General features: G+C 43.3%; 1 protein-coding gene across 1 annotated transcript; it reads right to left on the reverse strand.

Annotated features, from left to right (window-relative positions):
* Positions 1 to 15,082: 15,082 nt before the first annotated feature.
* TMEM61 (transmembrane protein 61) lies at positions 15,083 to 19,293 on the reverse strand. Its single transcript, XM_066623398.1, has 2 exons — positions 18,944 to 19,293; positions 15,083 to 15,377 (listed from the first exon to the last, which is right to left on the reverse strand). The coding sequence occupies exons 1-2, from the start codon at positions 19,291 to 19,293 to the stop codon at positions 15,083 to 15,085; spliced, it is 645 nt and encodes a 214-aa protein (XP_066479495.1).
* Positions 19,294 to 20,516: the final 1,223 nt, after the last annotated feature.

The following is a 20,516-nucleotide window of genomic DNA, read 5'->3' on the forward strand; positions in this document are numbered from 1 at the left end:
GGTCCTGGAAAACAATATTTGTTTAAAAAGGCAAAGAGTAGGAACACTTTGCAGGCTCACTTGTTTAAAAATGTGTAAAAATGTGCAACTGCAGTCAGTTACCACAATGTAGGGCTTTTTCTCCTCACCTTAATGGCCTGTGTCCCCACCCTTCACCCTCATGAAAGAAAGTTAGTAACGTCCACCATGGAACTATGATGATGATGATGATGATGATGAACAGTATTATAGTTCACAAAGCAGTTTGCAGAGAAAATCCAATAACTAATGGTAATCCACCATCACATTCTAATCATAGTCAAGGTACATTCTTATATAGTTACAGATTATATTTCAACATACTTTGCAGCGCAATCCTGTACCTGTCTTTGGGGAAGCAAACATCAAACTGAGTATGCTCTTCGGAAGTGTGTTTAGGATTGTGGCTTTATGCTGGCATACTAAACGTATTGTCAAGAGAGTAGGTCCCAATGAACTGAGTAAAAATAGCTTTAGAGTAAACATGGATAGGACTGCACTGTTAATCATTTAACTAACTTTAGTAGTCTGGTAAAGCGTGGCAATGGGGCAATTTTCCACCATTCTTCCAAAATATGCGTTAGGGAGCATTCTCAAAATCCTATGTCAGCCTGTAAGTTTCCTTTGAGAGTAACTGACCTGAAGGATTTTCATCACCAATCCATTCTTAAAATGTTCTTTGGATAAACCAACCCTCTTCACTCATCTCTTGCATCTTCTTTGGTTTGGTTTTCATGCAGTCATTCAGCTGTTTTTCAGCTGTCACATATTTCTCAACTGTGGCTCAGAAATATTGTCTGTCTGTGCGCATGTGTGCTCTTTTGCAAGGATTGATATATTGATACGAATCTCCCAGATTGCTTGGTTTGTGGCCTTTTTCTCTTCAAGCCGTGGATAATATCTCCATTTTTTTCTTCCTTAAAATCCTTGAAGAGCTGTGCAAGCAAAAGCTTTAGGAGTAGGTTGCCATCTAGTGGTTGTCTCACAAAAGAACCCCAGCAACGACACAGCTGTTGCAGGAGAAATTAAAAAAAAAAGAGTTGTAGATTATGAATGCTTTAGGAATGGACACTATTCACAAATCTATGTGTTCATAAATTTTAAACATTCTCTCCTCACAAAAACTTGTTTTCTCATCTTTTCTGTTTTTCAAAGGCAACCTACATCAATTGCAGACTTGGCTCTGGTGCCGTCCCGGCACAAAGGACCACAAAATGCCACTCCCCTGCCCAAAAAAGTCACTTCCAGTTTTTGCAGAAAACTGGCATTTTGAAAGCCTCAGAAGACCTTCTGGGGACCGGGGAAGCTATGGGCAATCTCCCCTGCCCTTAAAAGACCTAAGGCTTTGAAAACAGGCCCAAAAGAGTGCCTCTCATAGGGTGCCGCCCAGGGCATTTGCCCCCCTGACTCCCCAGCTATGCCAGTGATCTACATCCTAGCAACTTTTTGTTGAACATTCTCACACAAGCATATCCACCTGGGCTGCCATGATAGAAGAACATCACCAGACTCAGCCAGGCTGTAGACATAAAGTTCATATTGAGAGTGTGTTGATAATGTTAATTACTATCAGTACAATCCCATCTCCAACAAGAGTATCTCTTGAGAGACAACCAGTCCCAGAGTATATGCGAGTCTTGAATTTCCAGTAAGGCATCAAGGGCCATCGTTAGTAGCTATCAACACGATCTCTTTTTGAACACAGGTACTCAATAGATGCTGAAGATGCAAGAGTATTTTAAAAACTCCTACTTTGACAGATTTAAAAACTCCTGCTATGGCAAGAGGAAAGCAGCCAGTTCAATGGTCGTGAATCAGCATATTCCTATAACCTCTGAATACATGTAATTCTATGATACATGTACATGTAGCTCATGTGATACATGAGCTGACCTCCCCTTAAACTGTGACTTAGTATGAATTACTTTCCCATGACTTGGAGGAGAAAAAAAGACAGAACTCTGTTACTTCAGTATTATCAGTCCCTACAATCTACAGAGCCTTTCAGGCAGTGGTCATGGGTTCATGTTTCTGAGGTTCCTGCTTCCCACAGTGGCAGAACAGATGCTCCGGAAGCCCACAAGCAAGGTATCAAAACAATATCCTTTCTCCAGTGTCTCCACAGTAATTCTGTGGTATTACTGTTACTTATGACTGCCTTCAACATTCAGGTTTCACCCTGCCATAGAAGCATGGAGCCCTCCAATCAATAGCTCTGCCTCTGTCATACAACTTCTGAGGCCAGGCATACATGAATATCCACTGTGTCACTGGACACCTTTGTCTGTTTGCAGGGTTCTAATACATGTATTTAGGATTAGGCTCCTAGTTTATTTTTATTTATTATTGAATTTATATACCACCTTTCCTTCACCTCAGAGTACTCTTTTGGATATTGCTCAAGACAGTTTACATAGGCAGGCTTCCTAGACCCAATAAGGGTCTTTACAATGTTGGTCTACTTCAGCTGTTATCCTCCAGCTGATATCCTTCAATGGTGTAGTCAACTTCCTCTTAGCTGCAGGAACACTCTGAGCTTTCCACAGGCAAGCCACACAAATCATGCTCGCAGATTTTCCAGATTTTTCCAGCTGTATCCTTCTTGTCACTTAGTGGCATATACGGAAGGGTGCAAGGGGGACAAATACCCCAGACACTGCATTTGGGGGCGACACTTAGACCATCTCCCCCCCCCCCCCGGTACACCTAAAACCATGCCAAGAGTGGCTGCAGAAGCACAGCCACTGTCAGCACAATTCTACAGCACTCTGAAGGTTGTGCCTTTCCCTCCTCTTTCTTTAAAGGGCAGGAGAGAGGAGCACCCTCTGATCAGTGGCGCTCCTGCAGCCACTCTCTCAAGGAGGAGAGAGAGGTGACCCTTGAAGTGACAGGAAGCAGTGCACACCTCCTCCAATTTTGGAGGAGACACCTGCCACTTCTGGATCTCATGGAGTCTTTCATGCCACTTCTGCAGCGTGAAAGGCTCCATCAGAGTGTTTTGACGCCACTGGAAGCAACGCCCAGGACAAAGGTGGGCACTGCTTCCAGAAGGTGGGTGGTGCTCACTTCCTGGCTGCCGCTTCCAGCAGCACCAAAACGCTCCAATTGAGCCTTTCGCACCATTTAGAAGCAGTGTGAAAGGTTCCATCAGAGTCTGGGCTGCGCCCTCCCTTTCCCCTTCGTTTCAAACCGGGAACAGAGGAAGCAGCCATGGGGAAGTAACTGCAGAGACGATGACGTCACTGCAGTAACTTCTGAGTCAGGGGTGGGGGCAGCAAAGACAGAGGTGGCCCTTGATGAGGAAAAGTCCAGAACTGCTTCTGTTGTCACTGACACTCTCAGAATTCCAAACCGCTCTCCCACCATAGCAAGCAACAGCTCATCAGTGACTCCTTTCTGCCACTGAGGGTCACAACAGCTTATCAGTTCTGGCCTCTCCTCCAGAAACGACCAGGGCCTATGCCTGCTTAACTTCCAGTTGTCTTTAGGCAGCTCTTCCTCCAGACCAGGGGTGTCCAAATTTCTTGACAGGAGGGCCACATCATCTCTCTGACAATGTATCGGGGACAGGGAAAAAAAGAATTAATTCACAGTAAAAAATTTACATAAATTTGCATAAATGAATATATTAGAGATGGAACTTATATGAATGAGTGAAAGTCTCATGATCACTCAAGGCCCGTAAAAGGCCTTGTGCAAAACAAAACTGGCCTTTCCTTTGCTGCTGCTGCTTCACAGGCATGAAACAGCAAGCAGTGAAGGAAGCCCTCGGCTTACAGCTCTCATGAGAGGTCTAGCCTTTGGCCCTTGTACTGAGTGCAGTTGCATTGGACCAGCATAGGCTCCACCAAGTCTCCGGGAAGCCAGAAGCTCATTGGTGACTGGGGGCTTCCCGTGGGCTGGATTGGGGGTCCCTGAGGACCACAAATGGCACCCGGGTTGGGATTTGGGCACCCTGCTCCAGACCATACCTTCTCATTCTGAGTCACATTTTCATTCGGAGAAATCACCTCCTGCTCTCATGCATAGACCCCTCACACACAAAAAATGAATTTAATACAAAGTCATGTTGCTGGGTAGATAATCAGGTTGTTAAGATTTTGAGGATTTGGTTAACTCTTCAAATGGCGGGGAGGGGGGGGAAGCAGTTGTCAATCCCAGCCCTAGATGCTTTTTTATTTTCCTTCTTCAAGTTGTTTGGAAATGCAGACAACTTGGATATTTGGAAGTTTTTTTGTCCTTTTGTACTGCCTTCCAGGGGTACATTATATTATGCATGCTTCCTAATATGATCCCACTTTTAGACATGGAGGCGGGGAACTACGCTTCTGAAAAATGCACATTTGGGCATATGGTAGTCATATGCTGAAAGACATTCACCTAAATCTGTTCCAAACTTTGGCTGAGTCACTTTAAGGGCAAAGGAATAACAGGCCTTGTCTTCTGTTTCCTGGTAAGGTTAATCCTCTGTTTTAAAAGCAAGCAAAGTCTTATCTAAGCCATCCAGTGAACTTTTGCTTCTGCAAAATATGTGTGCAACCCAGCAAAATGGAATGCAGGAAACTGGTGAACCCAAGAATTGGTTGCACACTGGACGCATGAACCACACAAGGGATCTGGTGTTTGCTTGGCAATGTCATCGGTTACACAGTGAGTAAAACAGAAAATGAAAATTGGCTTTGGTCCTGATGTTGTAATTATTCCCCATTTGAATGAGGATTTTCCTGCGCCAGGATTTCTTTTGAGAGAATGGCTATCCACTTTGTACTCCCTTGCAGGAAAGAAGAATGGGGGATGTTGTCTTTACAAGAATCGTCAAAGCCAGCTATTTCCATCCAGGAGGGAAGAGTAATTATTACTCAGCATCCTAGACCTATCCTCACTGTCCCTTTAACGCAGTTTTCCCCTGTGATGTCTGCAAACTGTGTGGATTTTCATGGTAATTTTGTAAGATGTAACACTGAAGCACCACTGAGGAATCACAAATCCTAAAGTGTTAGGAGAGCTTTTGACAGTAATTACAGCAATAAATCAGGAGTAAAGTGCTACGGAAAATGTATCCAGAGAGTCTAGAGTTGTTTGCAGAAGCCCCTTGAGAAATTTCACTAGTCATATTGAAAGTCTTGTTTGCTTCTTTTGAAATAATCAAAAGCTGGTAAAAGCTGAGATTTTAAAAAAAGATTTGTGTGTGTGTGTGTTTCAGCAGATCAGCAAGCAGATTTTATCTCTGAGGCACTAATGTAATTTCAGTGCCAACTTTTGGATGCACTGGAAGTCGTAAATCAGATGAACTCAAGTGATTTACCTTCCTTCAGATATTTTGGGTAGGGTTGTCAGCTTTTTTTATTGGCTTTGCTCCTCTACCTTTAAAAAGCAGAACTGTACAGAAATCAAGCCAGTTTTTGTTTTTTTTTCCTGGCACTGAGATAAAAAAAATGATGGGGAAAGCAAGCTTCATTCACTTGTTTGTTCTTTGTTTTGTGTGACTGATTGCTATCAAAGGCTCAAACTAGGGCTACGAAGAAATTGGCAACCTTACTTCCATGCATGCTGTGGTTTTGCTCTGAACATAGAAGGGAGGCGGATTGACACAAAAAAAATTGCATGGAGAAAGATGAGACCAAAAATCATTTTAAGGAGATAATCTAATATTCTGTGAGGTTAATTTCAGAGCAGAATGTTTCTCTTTAACCAATAAAAGGGTGTAACCCTGCTAAAAATACCCAGGATTTAATTGCATTCTTGAATCTGCCAGATCTATTGTCTAACACCCACATAACCTATTCTTTCGTTGGAAGGAAGAATTGATCGAACATGTGACAGCAGATACCACTGTGCTCACAATTCTGCTGCCTCTCCTTGAGCTCCCAGAAAACAAATGTGAGAATCTCAGGTGTGAAGTTTGCAGAAGCTTTGATTGGCAAAGACACCTGTTAAGGAACATTAGCATATGCACCCACCCAGCTTCACTAAGGGCACAAGCCCTACCAGGTCTACTCAGAAGTAAATCCTATTTTGTTCAATGGGGCTTACTCTCAAGAACGTGTGGTTAGGATTGCAGCCTAAATATGAACATAAGAACATAAGAACAGCCCCACTGGATCAGGCCATAGGCCCATCTAGTCCAGCTTCCTGTATCTCACAGCAGCCCACCAAATGCCCCAGGGAGCACACCAGATAACAAGAGACCTCATCCTGGTGCTCTCCCCTACATCTGGCATTCTGACTTAACCCATTCCTAAAATCCTAAAAATGATTTTAGTAATGTATTCTAAGTGATCACTAATTAATTAACTGATTGCATTGCTCGATACAATTCATCTTCTGGGACATTCATCACATATTTCCATTGTGGATTTTGATGTTCGGTGCCAGTCTCTGCAGAGCAACCTATTTCTGGATAGACTTGCCAAGCCAACTTTTTTAATGCTTCTATTCCTACAGCTTTAACAGTGGCCCAAAACTACACAGAAACTAAGGAGCCAAAACTTTTTCCTGATATGGAGATAATGTGGAAGCTGTGAGTGCTTAATTATTGTTCGTCCAACTGCCGTTAAAGCGAGGCTCACCACATTTACTTTAGATCTAAGAACCAGTGCAGAAATTTAGGAGCCAGATAAATTTTTCAGCACACATATAAAGTCTTCCATCATGGCAGGTACTCTAGCAGTGCTTTCAGGATTTTCTTCTTGTGTGTTGGCATCCTTCAGTCTCAGAAGACTATGGTGTCATGCTCTGAATGGTAGTTCTGGAACAGAGTGTCCTCTCCAGTGCGCGAAGCCTGGGTAAAGTAGGTATGGAGGATAGGCTGTTACCCATGCAGCAAATCCCCCCTCTCCACGTCACTGAAATGGTCCAATGGAAAGGCAGAGGCCAATACGGTTGGTTCCAGCGGCGTCGCAGGAGTTGCCAGAACGTGACTGTGTTCAGCCATGAACTGCCTCAGGGACTCTGATTTTCTTCTTATGGCAAAAATAAAGATAAAAATCTCATATGGCACGGTGAGTGGTATTAATTCAATTCTACATTTGAACAAGCATGGCGAAGAAATTTATGGGTATTTATGTGATACAAAATAGCATATTCTGATATACAGCACATTTGTTATTTCACCCTGATGCTACTGCTTTGTGTTTTTTAATCTTCTGGCCTGTTGCTGCATGTTTCACTTTTATAGTATTCACAAATAAAAATTAATACCTCATCACACAGATGAACACACCCATGCGATTCTAAAGCTTCAGTCACCATGCCTGGACTATCTACATGTTTACACAGATTTTCAGTTCAATATGCAAGCCAACTGCTGTGTCCTTTGCTTTGCACCATGTTGAGTGACATACTTCAGCTCTTCACATTTTACTCTCACAATAACCTGGAAAGAAGTGAGTATAAATTGTCCAAAAAATACTAGGCACCACAGTGGAATTTCTAGGCGCCATGGTGACCAGATTTGTTGATTAATTTGGATCTAGGACTCTGTTTTTGTGTGTGTTTTTTTAAAGGCCCAGTTTTAAAGGCACAGGAGCAGTGAAGAGTTGTCAACCCTGCTAGCACAGCTGAATGTACACCACAACCAAAATCCTGAAGTTCACACATGAATAGATCTGCATTCCATCCAGGGTTTTTGTTTCACCCTCTTTAGCAATTTCCCACCTCTAAACTAAACTTTAATTCCAAAACACTGTGGAAACAAAAATACTCATCTCACAGGTACACACATATAAATTCTTCCAACATGCATGTAAAATGATTGTTCAAAGGTATATAATGATTGGGTAATCTCTGTTGCTTCACATATTTACATTTTAATAATGTAATATTATTCAATTATATTTATATGATCCCACTCTTGTGCCTTGAACGGCTTTTCAGTGAGCAGAAACTAGCTGGCGGAGCATGGGGTTGAACATTATTGTAACTTACTGCTGGCCAAATGGCTGTTGAGTCAAAAAGTTAGCAATTCTATTTTACATCCAATGGTATATCAAAACGAGCGGCAGGCAGTGGGAATTGTACACACTGTCATATTAGAAGACTGCATGGTATGAATAGCTTTGTCAGGCTGGGTACATCATGCTTATGTATAGACTCATGGGCATATAGGAATTTCTAGGAGATAAATCAAGACTGTTCTTTAATTCTAGGAACAAGGAGATACTGTCCTCCAGTTTACAGTAACAGTAAGTACAGTACAGTAACCTGTACTGTAAATAAAGTACAGGTGTGCGCCACTTAACAATGGGGATACATTCTCCTATCCCCACTGTTATGCAATTAGGTCATTAAGTGAACATTCCATCCAATCTATTGCCTTTGTTGTGTAAACAGACACTCCCTGCTAGACACTAACTGGCTGCACAGGCTACTGGAGATAGATTGCCTCTTCTTTGCATTAAGAGCCTCTCTGTTGTGTAAAAAGACATTCTGCTACAGGCTATGGGATACGCGATTGCCTCCTTAATATGATCTTTATTGTGCTTTGAGCACCGTCATATATGTGATCTGTTGTTAAGCAAACGGTTGTTAAGTGGCGCATGCCTGTATAGTAGAAGTCTTGGAACTGTTTGTTTTTTTAAATTAGTGTATGTGTCTTCTTGGTTTCTAACAATGCTTCTGATTTGATAGTTTGTATTATTGCTACATTTCAAACAATAATTCAATTTTAAAAAATAAATAAATAAAGATCACCGTATCTTTTTGTTATGTGTACAAATCTTGAGTAGCCATGACTGGCAGGTCATGACATGCATACTTGCAACCAAAATAGATATGTACATTATAAACATATATTATCCTTTGTTTTTTCTCCTCCTACATCTGTGGGCCTCTCTCTAGATAAAATGACACATATGAATTGGTACTTGAGTCATCAGAAAATGGTGACACATACAAGTTTGACATGTTTTTATGGACAGAAGTTGTGAGCCCTTAACAGCTGCATAAGAAGTAATCTACAGGTGTAGCTTTTTTCCTCTATGAAGTTGCAGGATTGGAAAACATTTTCACCTGTTGATTTGTCTGTTAGCTTTTAAAGACGCACTCAGTCCTGCTTAATAATATTTTTTAAGCCAATCCTACAAAAAGACAAACTCCACAGTTCAATAGTTTACAATATTTATTAGCAGAAGACTTGAGCAATTTGATTTTTTCCTTTTCCCCTGTTCTGATTTTAGGAATACTGTGAAGTTTACAGTTGAAATCAAGTACTGTCACTGAATTAACAGGCTGATTTCCCAATCATTACTGAACAAGAAGAACACAGGATGTTCTTAGGGCCAGTTAACATAACAAAACCAGCACACTCAGATATAAATAGAGTCCAGTAAGTCTGATATGTAGTGATGCATCCTATGATTAATTTACCTTCCACCAGCCTCCCAAGTCAAGCCACATTGACTGGGCCACTCCAAAGCTACTCAAAGTGGTGAAACCAGCAATACACTAAATGTGAATTAAGTTGAGACCAAAGCATGCTGTAGAATGGCCAGAGGGGTGCTTCACCATAGGGCCAAATTCAGCCTTGGATCCCTTCCATCCACATTTCACAACATGCCAATTTGTTCATTTGAACTGATCCTCAACCAAACTGACTTGCCCTGACTATTGATTTCTGTAATGGAAGATCAGAAGATCATCAGGTGGAAGATGTGGTGTTGACAGTGATCCCATGTTTTGACAGCTGTTTGATAGCTCTGGGAAGGGCAGGGCTGGCTCCACAGCTGAAATAAATCAAGGCCAATGGAGACCTGGTTGGACACCTGAGCTTCATTTGACCTTGATGGGGCTTTGAATGAGCTAAGGAGGTAGCTCACAGCTGAGCTGCATTTGCACTTAATGGGACACAAAGGATAAAAAGCAGCTCCAGAAGGACCAAAGGAGCCGGGAGAGCTGGATGCGGGACGCTGACCCAGAGGGAGAGCCGGACCCTGACTCAGACCCAGACCGAGACCCTACCTGACCCAGAGGGAACCAGACCAAGAGGGCTACCTGACCCAGACCTACAGGAGAAGGGGACTGCCAGGACTCTGCTGGAGGACACAGAAGACTGGGAAGACTGGACTGTGCTTAGGAGACCGGATTGGACTTGAATTGGAGGCTTCAGACCTTTACCCACTGAGTTAAGTGGAATTTTGGGGAGGGAAAGTCTCTGGACAAGAGGACTTGCAGGGAGTGTCTGTGTTCATAGCAATAAATTTGGGTAGTTGCTATAGATAAGGAGTTCTGTGTTCATTCCTCTGCACACCACAGCGGTTGTTCTAGAGATAAAGAGGGTGTTAATTAGCCAAAAGCGGGCATTAGAAGGGAGTTGAGAAAATTAGGACAGGACAATTTCCATTTATCTTCCAGCCTTTAAGGTTCTGAATTAACTCATCCTATTTACTGCAGTCTGAACTGATGTTGTTTGCAACCATCTTTGCCTGAAGTGAGAATGTGTTGCTGAAGAGCTTGTCTTTTGTTTTTCTCCTCCATTTCCCTCACCTTAAAGGTACTTCTGTGTGTCAGCTGTTTCTTTCTTCCATTCAATTTCTTAGTAGTTATTTGTACTTTGATGAGAAGCAGCAAGCAGACATCTTATGCTTTCGGTTCTTTACAACCATCTCCTTGTTGGTCTCTCTTCTGAAAATGATCCACCAAGGACAACACATTTTTAAAGTCTTTCTATTTTTTTTGCCTCTGCTTCCAATTGTATAATATTCCATTAAGCACATCACCTTTTATGACCAAAAGATGTACTTATTCAACTAAATATAAATGATATATTGTGACATGAAGAATGTTATGAGGCTCAAAACCTGCAACAAACATTTTGTGTTAGCTGGCGGGCCAGGCTCCAGCCCTCATTGTAGCAACATGGCTTCCCATCAGAAGAGCAAGAGACACTCAAAGCAACATCAATTTGTTATACAGCACATGAAGGTCAGAATCATAAATAGATTCATATCACCACTGCTCTATTGCTAACAGAGCCAGTGTACATGGCTGTGAAAAAAGCTGCAGCCTGCATTGAATAATATTTTGTTGGCATCCTTCAGTCTCGAAAGACTATGGTGTCACGCTCTGAATGGTGGTTCTGGAACAGAGTGTCCTCTCCAGTGCGTGAAGCCTGGGTAAAGTAGGTATGGAGGATAGGCTGTTACCCATGCAGCAAATCCCCCCCTCTCCACGTCGCTGAAATGGTCCAATGGAAAGGCAGAGGCCAATACGGTTGGTTCCAGCAGCGTCGCAGGAGTTGCCAGAATGTGACTGTGTTCAGCCATGAACTGCCTCAGGGACTCCGGCTCAGCATTTTGCCTCGAGGTTGACTCCTGAAGCCTTTTCCACAACTGGATGTAGCCACAAGGCAGTGGAGGTTTGGGATCAGAGTTTTCCTTCTCTCAGATGAGCTGCCTTCCCAGGCTGACGAGTCCCATCGACCCAGTGGCTGTTTAGTCGCCTCTTACGACAAGTACAGCCAAACGGAGGGCCTATTCTTATCCCCAGCCCCCAGGGGAAATTGAATAATAATGATAATAATAATTATTATTGCTAATAATAATTAGCATCTTTATGGTGTTTTCAAGAGTCAAAGCACTTCATATGTATTATCTGGATGTAATTCCTACAACACCCATGTAGGTATTACTATCCCCATATTGCAGCAGGGGAATTGACGCCAAGAATAAGCATATGCAACAAGACCACCTGGTGAGACTGGCCCTGTTTCCTAAATGACTGCACATAGGAACATAAAAGAGTACAGACAGCCAAGGGCCCATCTAGGCCCACCAGATGCCTCTTCGAACACACAAGACACCATGATACTTGTATCCTGTTGCCACTCCCCTGCATCTGGCATTCAGAGCTAGGCAACCTCTAAAACCTGGGGGTGCATATAATCATCAAGGATTTTACCCTGTATTGGTATTTTCCTCCATAAACCTGTCCAATCCTCTTTTAAAGACATTTAGGCCAAGTGCCATCACAACATCCTGTGGCAAGGAGTTCCACAGAAGAGTAGTGTAGAGCAATGCAAAATAGTAAGTATTGCAGGCTTCTGAACGCAAGCGTAAGCAGCCACTCCTTTCCTAATCTCTCTCTGAGCCATTCAAGCAATAACAATTTCAACTTGCTAATTTCAGCTTCCACCTTGCTGTGTTTTGCTGACAGGGGTTCATATGTATATAACTGCCTATTTACTGAGTCAGACCATTGGCCAGAATATCTAACAGGCAGCTGCTCTCCAAGATCAAAGAATGATAAAGTTGGAAACGACTTTGGGGATCATCTAGTTCAACCCCCTGCTCAGTGGGGGTAACTCACACAGAGGCCTTTTCCAGGTCTGCTCTTGAGAGCATTCCACCTACAGATGTCAGCAATTAAACCCAGAACTTTCTGCATGTTGAACGTTTGCTTTACCACTGAGCTATGGCTTTATAAGTACTGTATGTGCTTTTGAAGGCTTTGTGGCACTAAGAAATTCAGCTGGTGAATCTTCTCAGCACAAAGATGCAATTGGGAAACACCTATTGAGTTTCAACAACTCATGCAGCTGGTACACGTGAAGATATTTAGAGCCAAATCCTATCCAACTTTCCAGCCCTGGTGTAGCCATGCCAGTGGGAGGTGCACTGCATCCTGGGAAGCTAGTTACAGAGGCCTCCACAAGGTAAGGGAATGTTTGTTCCCTTGCCTCAGGGCTGCATTGTCATTGCACAGGCATTGGAAAGTTGCCCTTAGACTCCCCAAAAGATAACAATAGCTCTATGTATCTATATTTCCACATTGACTAAAGTGATCAAACCATTGATAAAAAGAGGTTAGTTAATAATATGAAATTGATACGTGCAAGGATTACTGGAAACATTTGTGACATTGATCAGAAGTCTTTTCACTGAAAATACATTTTTGGTTATAGATGTGAAAAATAAAAAGGAAAGTAATGGGTGGAAATTAGCTGAACAAAGATTAAAAAAAAGCTGAGATTTTAAAAGAAAAAGGGAGATTGGTGGTATTCAGAGATTGATTTTGGAAGGGATGAAGTCCTTAGCTGTGTTACTATACCTCATTTTCACATGGGCAGCTATTTGCCTAATATTGCTCTCATCTGACAGTCTCCCAAGTGACCCTGCAATCCAAGGAAATGTTAGTTCTGAACGGTTCCCTTTTACGTGGTCCTGGAGATTTATGTGGGCACAATTTGAGAAGAATAACTTCTTCTGTGAACATGAAGTGGTAAAGTCATTGCCTGAGGACTTTCATCACCTCAGAATAAACATGTTACTCAGTCCTCATACACCCCCATAATAAACCAGAAAAAGTGAAACACCCTAAGAAAGTAAGCTGTTCATTCTCGTCTCCCTGGTCCTCAGAGAATCCAAATACAGGCACGTTCTTGGCAGTTTCACTGGTCTTATTTTCATCATTGCGCTTTCATGGGAGGTAGTCCTCTTTTTTGCACAATTTAAAGGTGAATCTATCCCAAACAGCAGGCCTTTGAACCTGGATGTGTTCCTGCTCCCTGCTAATGAAATCTCTCTTTCCCCCCCCCCCCCCCAAATGGTGCCTCTGTTTGCTTTCACAAGATATCAGTTCTCTTCCAGGCAAAAGAAATCCCTAACACTTTGTGTGATGGACAGTTGGGAAGGTTTTCAGCAAGAACTGTTTAATTTGCACCTGTACACTTTGTATGCCTTATACAGAGTTACAGACAACATATCAAGCTTTTTGTTCTTATTTCTGGAGGATACTTTCTCTTATTGACTAAGGAACTTAGATCAAGAATCCAGCAACCAATAATCCTTGGTTGATGTGAACTGGCATAGGTCCATGAAAACCAGAAGAGCACGTTTGCAAAATCCCTTTCAAGTGATTTCTCTCTCCCTCTCTCAATATTCTCTCACTTTTCAGTCTGAGGTATTGGTTTGATTGTCAGTCTATTGTTTCCCAGTCATGAGGCCTTTGACCTTTGTCTGCAGCATGATATTTGTCTTCAACAGCTGTAGAATATGTGAAAGGAGGAGGAAGTCTACCCTTCCTTTTGTGTCACAATCACAATCACCTAGAAGGGCAGTTTTGCATTACAGCAACACATCAACCCTTGCCCATAAAAAGATCCTCTTCATCTGCTTGGCATGTAACACACAACCTCTCTTTACAGAAAATTAAACAGCAGGAATGTCCATATTTTACTTAGTGTTTGGATGTGCCGTGAATTTTTTTTTTTCCCCAAAGTAGAAATTCCAAATCCTAGGCATCTCAAATATAGTAACCTTTGCTCATTTTTTCACTCTATGACATGCTCTCATCTAGATTCTGTGGGTCAATTTGATTGCTAAGATGATTCAGGGCTATGGGATTCTGCCTCAGTCTGGAATGATTTCAGTTTAGGATTAGAGGACTTGCAGGTTTCTTTCAGACCTCTGAGTCTAAACGATCAGGTCCTGCCAGGCCCTCTCAGAAGCTCAGAGAAGTCTGGGCCACTTCTAGCTTTTGAAGTTCCTTGGCATAATAAAAATTTTAAAATGAGAGTGTGTGTCACTTTTTGGTCTGATTGGCATGTGAAAAAAATTGAGGCCAGGCCAAATGGCCCTTCTGCCCTCCCATTGGCCCTAGGCCCTCTTGTCTGCCTCCCTACCCTCTGATTGACCCTATAAATTGACACACCTCCTATAAAAACTGGGTCCTAATGAAGGTTCAGGGGATAATTATATAAAGTTCTCTGCCATCTGCTCCAGTAGAATTATTGGCAGTTTATGGTTGTCAGTTTTTTGCCCAAAAGGGTCATAGCAAAGCACACCTGGCTGAAGTTTGAATTATCCACACACTTTAGAAGTTTCTCCAAAGCACTTGGGTACATGAGGCTTACTGCACATATATTAGCCACACACTAAAAAGCAATGTTGAGACAGATCTCGGATCATTTGGCAGCAATTCTTAGAAAAGACAATACAGTAGTTTGTATCATAAGAGCTATTTACTCCTCTCTACTCCAGCTTGCCATAATTAATTAAGAAAAAGACAGGGACTGATGGCATTCAACAGCTATCTAGGGATTCCCAAGCAGGCTGAGTGCATCCCTAGATCAACCATCACATGAGCTAATACTCTCATAGCTAGGTGGTGGTGTGTTACAAACAATGCTTGCTTCATCCCATGATGAGGATGGCTCTAGCCGTGGTAGGATATTCCGGAACAAAATGCTATCCGAGGAACTGCGCCTACAGCTGCCATGCTGTATGTCGTTTTCATCCACCACTTGATACAAGGGTAGCCTGTTTTCCTTCACACTGTGAGGCTGTATGTTGTTTAGAGCATTTTCAGCAGGCTGGCAATTCAAGGCTTCTTCATAGGTGGGAATGGTACTAGCTTCCCAAGTGCTGAAACAAAACCAAAGCAAAAACCAAAATCACATTTCCTTTATTATTGAAAACAGTATTTGGTTATAACATTAAAGTTTACAAAGATATGCACAAGTGAGGTTCATTAATTATAGTGAAATTGGGTGGGGGTCCAATATGAAAGGCCCCACGTCCCTTTTCTGGTGTTCACCAGATATTTTTATATGTGATATATTGAAAGCGCCTCTGAGCCTCTCATACACTATTCATATACATAAGTAAAAAGTTAATGAGGAGTAGAAGTCCTAAGAAGATAACCATTTTGAGTTGAATGCTCCCGTGAGTGCAATGCTAATGTAAGGCTCTGCCAGCGCAGGGTGCGCTGCATTGGCCTAGAGTGCGATACAAAGCACATTTGTGACTACTAATGATCCAGCAGCACTGGCAGGAGGGCATTCCAGAAGCAGGAAGGGGTGGAACAGGGGGTGGGACAGGCCCACGGGGGAGGGGTCTCCACCATATCCTAACCCCCTTCCCAGGTCTGATGGCTTTACAGTGATATTGCTGGCACAGATCCAAGAAGCCCCACTGGGCAGGCTGAGGCTTTACCTAACATAAGCGGATGAATGTCCCTTACCCCAAGTAGATCTCCAGGCTCCTCCTAACCTGCACAGGATAGAGTGCAGGCCATATGGCCCAGCTGTGCAAGCTCAGCTTACGACTGGGTTGCTTGTGTGTGACATTAGAACTACAGAGGCAGGAATGCAAAAACCAATTTAGGCATGATGTCTGAAAGCACCCTAAGATCATGTCCCCACAACAGTAACCTCTGCTCCCAGTTTGGCACTTGTGTAGCATCTGTGCAAAGACATGATCTTTGTGTGCTATGACAGTATTAAGAGTACCCAGTATGCAACTTCAGTGTATTCTCACTGGCTCACATGCGTTGCACAAACCACCATTCATCTGCTGCTGTTACATTTTTCCATTGTACTTTGCTGAGCAAACATGCTTTGTGTACAGGTAAAACTTTCACATAACCTTTGATCATCTCACTTCCTCTTTTTCAAGGGGAAATGTTTTGAAAGGTGGGAAAGCAACAATCTACTGGAGTCACAGATTTCACATTGAAAGAGGCTAGCCTCAGAAAATCCTCTATCTGAATAAAAATGAGCAAATGAAAAGTCACATTGTATGCAGGTTTCTTCATTATATCATAGTTTCAAGTATCATACTGAACTGAGTAAGAGTCACACACACAAGAACTAGAAAACTTGATGATAGGACCAGAAAAAAATATTTTACTTTCTTGGGTACGAGATGCAAATTTTAAAGAGCCCTTATGATACTTTTCAGTGCCAGTTGTGGCTAGGGTTTAAAAAAAAAATCAAATTTGCTTTAGATTTTTATATGCTTTAGGTAGTGAGTGGTACCTTGGTCTATGGTTTTCTCTTTAACCTATACACCAGTGGTTCCTAAACTGTGAGCTGCAGGGAGCCACGGAAACCATGCGAAAAACCTCTAGCCTATACAGTGTATAGGAATGTAACCTTAATGGGGAGCCATGATCAATGGCCTAGTAGGTCAAGGAAGTCATGAATCAAAAAGGTTTGGGAACCACTGCTATACATCATTGTATGCTACTCTTTAGGTGAAAAGCTTCATTGTAAGTGGTTGCCTGGCTTCTTGTTTGAGATCCATGCTGCTTTATAACTTGGGTTCCCATTCCATAGAGATTCTCCCTACTTACACCAAGCCACATGGGCAGGCACAGCTGTTGTTTCCACACCATCTGATCCAGTCTCACATAATTCTGCCTCTCCTGTTGCCACTGTTGCCTCCTGTCCCTCAAATAATATCTCTTACAGGCCCATCCCTGAGTGACTGAAAGGGGAGAGGGAGGAGCAGAACCAGGCCAAACTCAGAAGCCTCCTGCCTCATTCTCTTATTCCCAGCTCTGGTTGTCCTGGACACAGCTTCTTTGCTTCACCTGGGTCCTGTTTAAAATGACCCCAAAGAGCAGAACGACATGTGGACAGAGCAAGGAGGCTACAGCCAAAGCTGGAAGAAAAAGGGGTGGGAGGCTCCATCTCTCTTTCTCCCGGCTCATTTGGTTGCTTTCTTAAGCAGCTGGGGATGGGACGTGAGAGCGGAGGCCAGGGCCATGGTCGTGGCTGGGTTCACAATCCCTTTTCCATTTTCTCCCTTCTTCTCTCTGCTTTTTCCTGGCATTCTTCCCACTTGCTTGAGCAAGTGGGAAGGAGATCAAAGGACAGACTGGAGCACCTCCAGCAGTGACAGGACAGAGGGAGGAGTGAGAAGATGCAGGGTGTGGGGTCTCTCTCTCCTCTCCTCATTTCACTGCCCCCTTGAACTTGCCACTCAACACAAGATCTTCAGGTCGCACAGTAGCATAGCTAGAGGGGTGCAAAACACTAAGTTTTGCATGGCGCCTCACCACAGCGTGCAAGTGACCCCTCCATCTCTCCTCCGGAGCAAATGTGTTATGGCTCCCAAACTTTTTAGCACCAGAACCCACTTTTTTAAAACGATACTCTATTGGGACCCACCTAGGTTTACAGACTTTAGAAAAATGAGATCTAGAAATAAATATTTTATATATTTATAAGTAATAATAAGCAGAAAAAAGACCTTCAGATTTTCTCTCTCTGTATTTACACATGCTTGCAAACTGCAGGAGCTCGGCTCCTTGCAGAGCAGTTAGCAGCTATCTTGCAAACTGTAGGAGCTGAGCTCTTTGCAGGGTAATTAGAAGCTATAGTATCTGATTTTTCAATAGCCTCAGGGCTTGAGGCAATTCGTTATCTAATCTTTCCATCATCCTTTGGTGATGATGATGACCAGTCATGATGATGATGATGATGATGATGATGACAGTCTGGGAACCGCTGCTGCAGTGGCCTGGAATGGCTCCAAAGTGAAGGGGCCACTTGCACACTGCGGTGAGGCACCATGTTTTGCACCCCCTCTAGCTATGCTACTGAGATCACTTCATCTATGAGCTAGCCATGATCAAGGCAATGTTACCCTGGACAGTCTCTGGATCAGTTATTTTCAACCTTCTTCATCTCATGGCACATTGACAAGGCGCTAAAATTGTCAAGGCACACCATTAGTTTTTTCACAACTGACAAGGCACACTGCGCTGCTGTCAGGGGGCTCACATCTCCAATGGCTCTGCTAATAAATGGCCTTCCCCCATACTCCATTGGCACACCTGTGAACCATTCGTGGCACAACAATGTGCCACAGCACAGTGATTGAAAATTGCTGCCTTAGAGTGCCAGGATGAAAGTGAAGAAGGTGTGTGTGTTGTACCAGACTGCTGCTTGAGTAACAGCACAGTCCAATGCATGTCTACTCAGAAGTAAATTCCACTGTGTTCAATGAGGTTTACAATGAGGTACATGTGCACAGGATTTCAGTCTAACTTGCCTTTTAAACAAGAACAGAAGCCTCACCCTCACTCTCTAGTAAGTCAAAGCACTTGACCACTACTTGAGAAATGTGTTCAACCACTTAAATGCCCAGCTCTACAGTAAGCATCAATCTATCACCATCAAGTATCATGGGCACTCGCTAACCTGCAGGTCCGTTTTTCAAGCGGCTCAACAGTGGAATAATGAAGGTCCCTGGAAAAATGATACTGATAGCGCCGAGAAACTATTCCAGCATTCGCCGACCACAGGAGGCCAAAAAGGAGAAGGAGCCCACCAATTCCACAGCAGAAGAAGCTGATGGACCTGAGAACAGCATTCGAGGAGGAGGAAGAACTTGTCACTGGTTTGGCTTCTCCACGAAGTACAACGCTTGCATCACTGCTGGGTGTAGCCCCCATCTCGCCATCACTCCACCAAGCAAAACACAGCGTCCCCGTCACCAGCAGGAGAGCTCCAGTGATGGTCACTCCATGGCGCAAGGAAGCGGTTGCCATTCTGAAGACAGAAGCCCGCAGGTCATCAACTATTTTCCAAGGAACTGGGTCTGATCCCCTATGTGAAGAAACAGGATGCAGAGATAACTTTGTAAACAGAACCTCAGGTTAAAGGTGAAGGCTGAGCTAGTGGAATCTGTGAGCAAATGTGAGCATTGCATAGGTCTTACTGCTGATCGGCTGTGTTGCAGGAGAGACAGAGCAGAGTTTTGTCTGTCACAATAATATACACTGACTACCCAAAGACGGCAGGTCTGTGGAAGTTTGATCCTGCAAGACTACAAATGGGTGGTTCAGAAGACATCATGCAGTTCTGACTGAACAACAGGTGACCACTTTCCACTGGATATACTTTTAACTACGCATCAAAAGTCAGCAGCTTTGAGACTGGTCACAGAGGCTGAGAGGAACAAAACAAAAGGAGCAGACAGCCAGCAAGAGAAGTTGAGTGTTGATTGTGGTAACTGCAGGCATAGCCATAACTAGGGCGAAACCTGAGAGGCACCTGCCCCAGAAGCTAAGCCAAGGTGGCCACATGACTGCCCCTCAGGCTCCACCCCAGTTACAGAGGAGATGCTGGTGGTTTTACATCTTCTGTTCCTTCTCTTCTATTCCTTGAGGCTACCCTTCAAGGAGACGGAACAAGAGTGTGAAACCACTATAGCGAGCTGTCCTTCCTCCAGAGAGAACCGGAAGTGATGTACATGATGTCATTATGTCAGTGTACCTGGTGCCAGGGCAGTGTGCTATGCCTCTGATTGCTGGGATTTAAGAGGTAGCACTACCAGGAAGATGAGGCAGAAACACCAAGAGAGGAACTTGTGGCTGATAGTTACTGAAGGTTGAAGGAGGAAGCTTAAGGAAGTCTTAACAGAAGCCGTTTCTGAAGAGCCAGGAGCTGACTACTCAGCAGCATCTTCAAGTGGCAATTCAGCAGAAGCATCCAGAGACTTTTGGTGTGAGGACCTAAGGGAAGACTTCAGGAAGGAGCTTCCAGAGTCCTAAACTGTGGAGTCAGCTTGCGTTCCAGAGAAGGCCTCTAGTGTGTGAATGTGACTGGGGTGGAGATCAGTTACATGGGAACTGAACTAGCTACAGGGGTCTAGTCACTCTTGAGAGCTAATACTAGAGTAACCTCACAAGCAACAGAACCTTGAAACATATAAAATGGCCTGCTTATTATTTTTATAAACAAAGTTTGTTTTTTTGGTTCAGTTAAATAT

The sequence above is a fragment of the Tiliqua scincoides genome, chromosome 4 (genome assembly GCF_035046505.1).
Source record: "Tiliqua scincoides isolate rTilSci1 chromosome 4, rTilSci1.hap2, whole genome shotgun sequence".
Lineage (NCBI taxonomy): Eukaryota > Metazoa > Chordata > Lepidosauria > Squamata > Scincidae > Tiliqua > Tiliqua scincoides.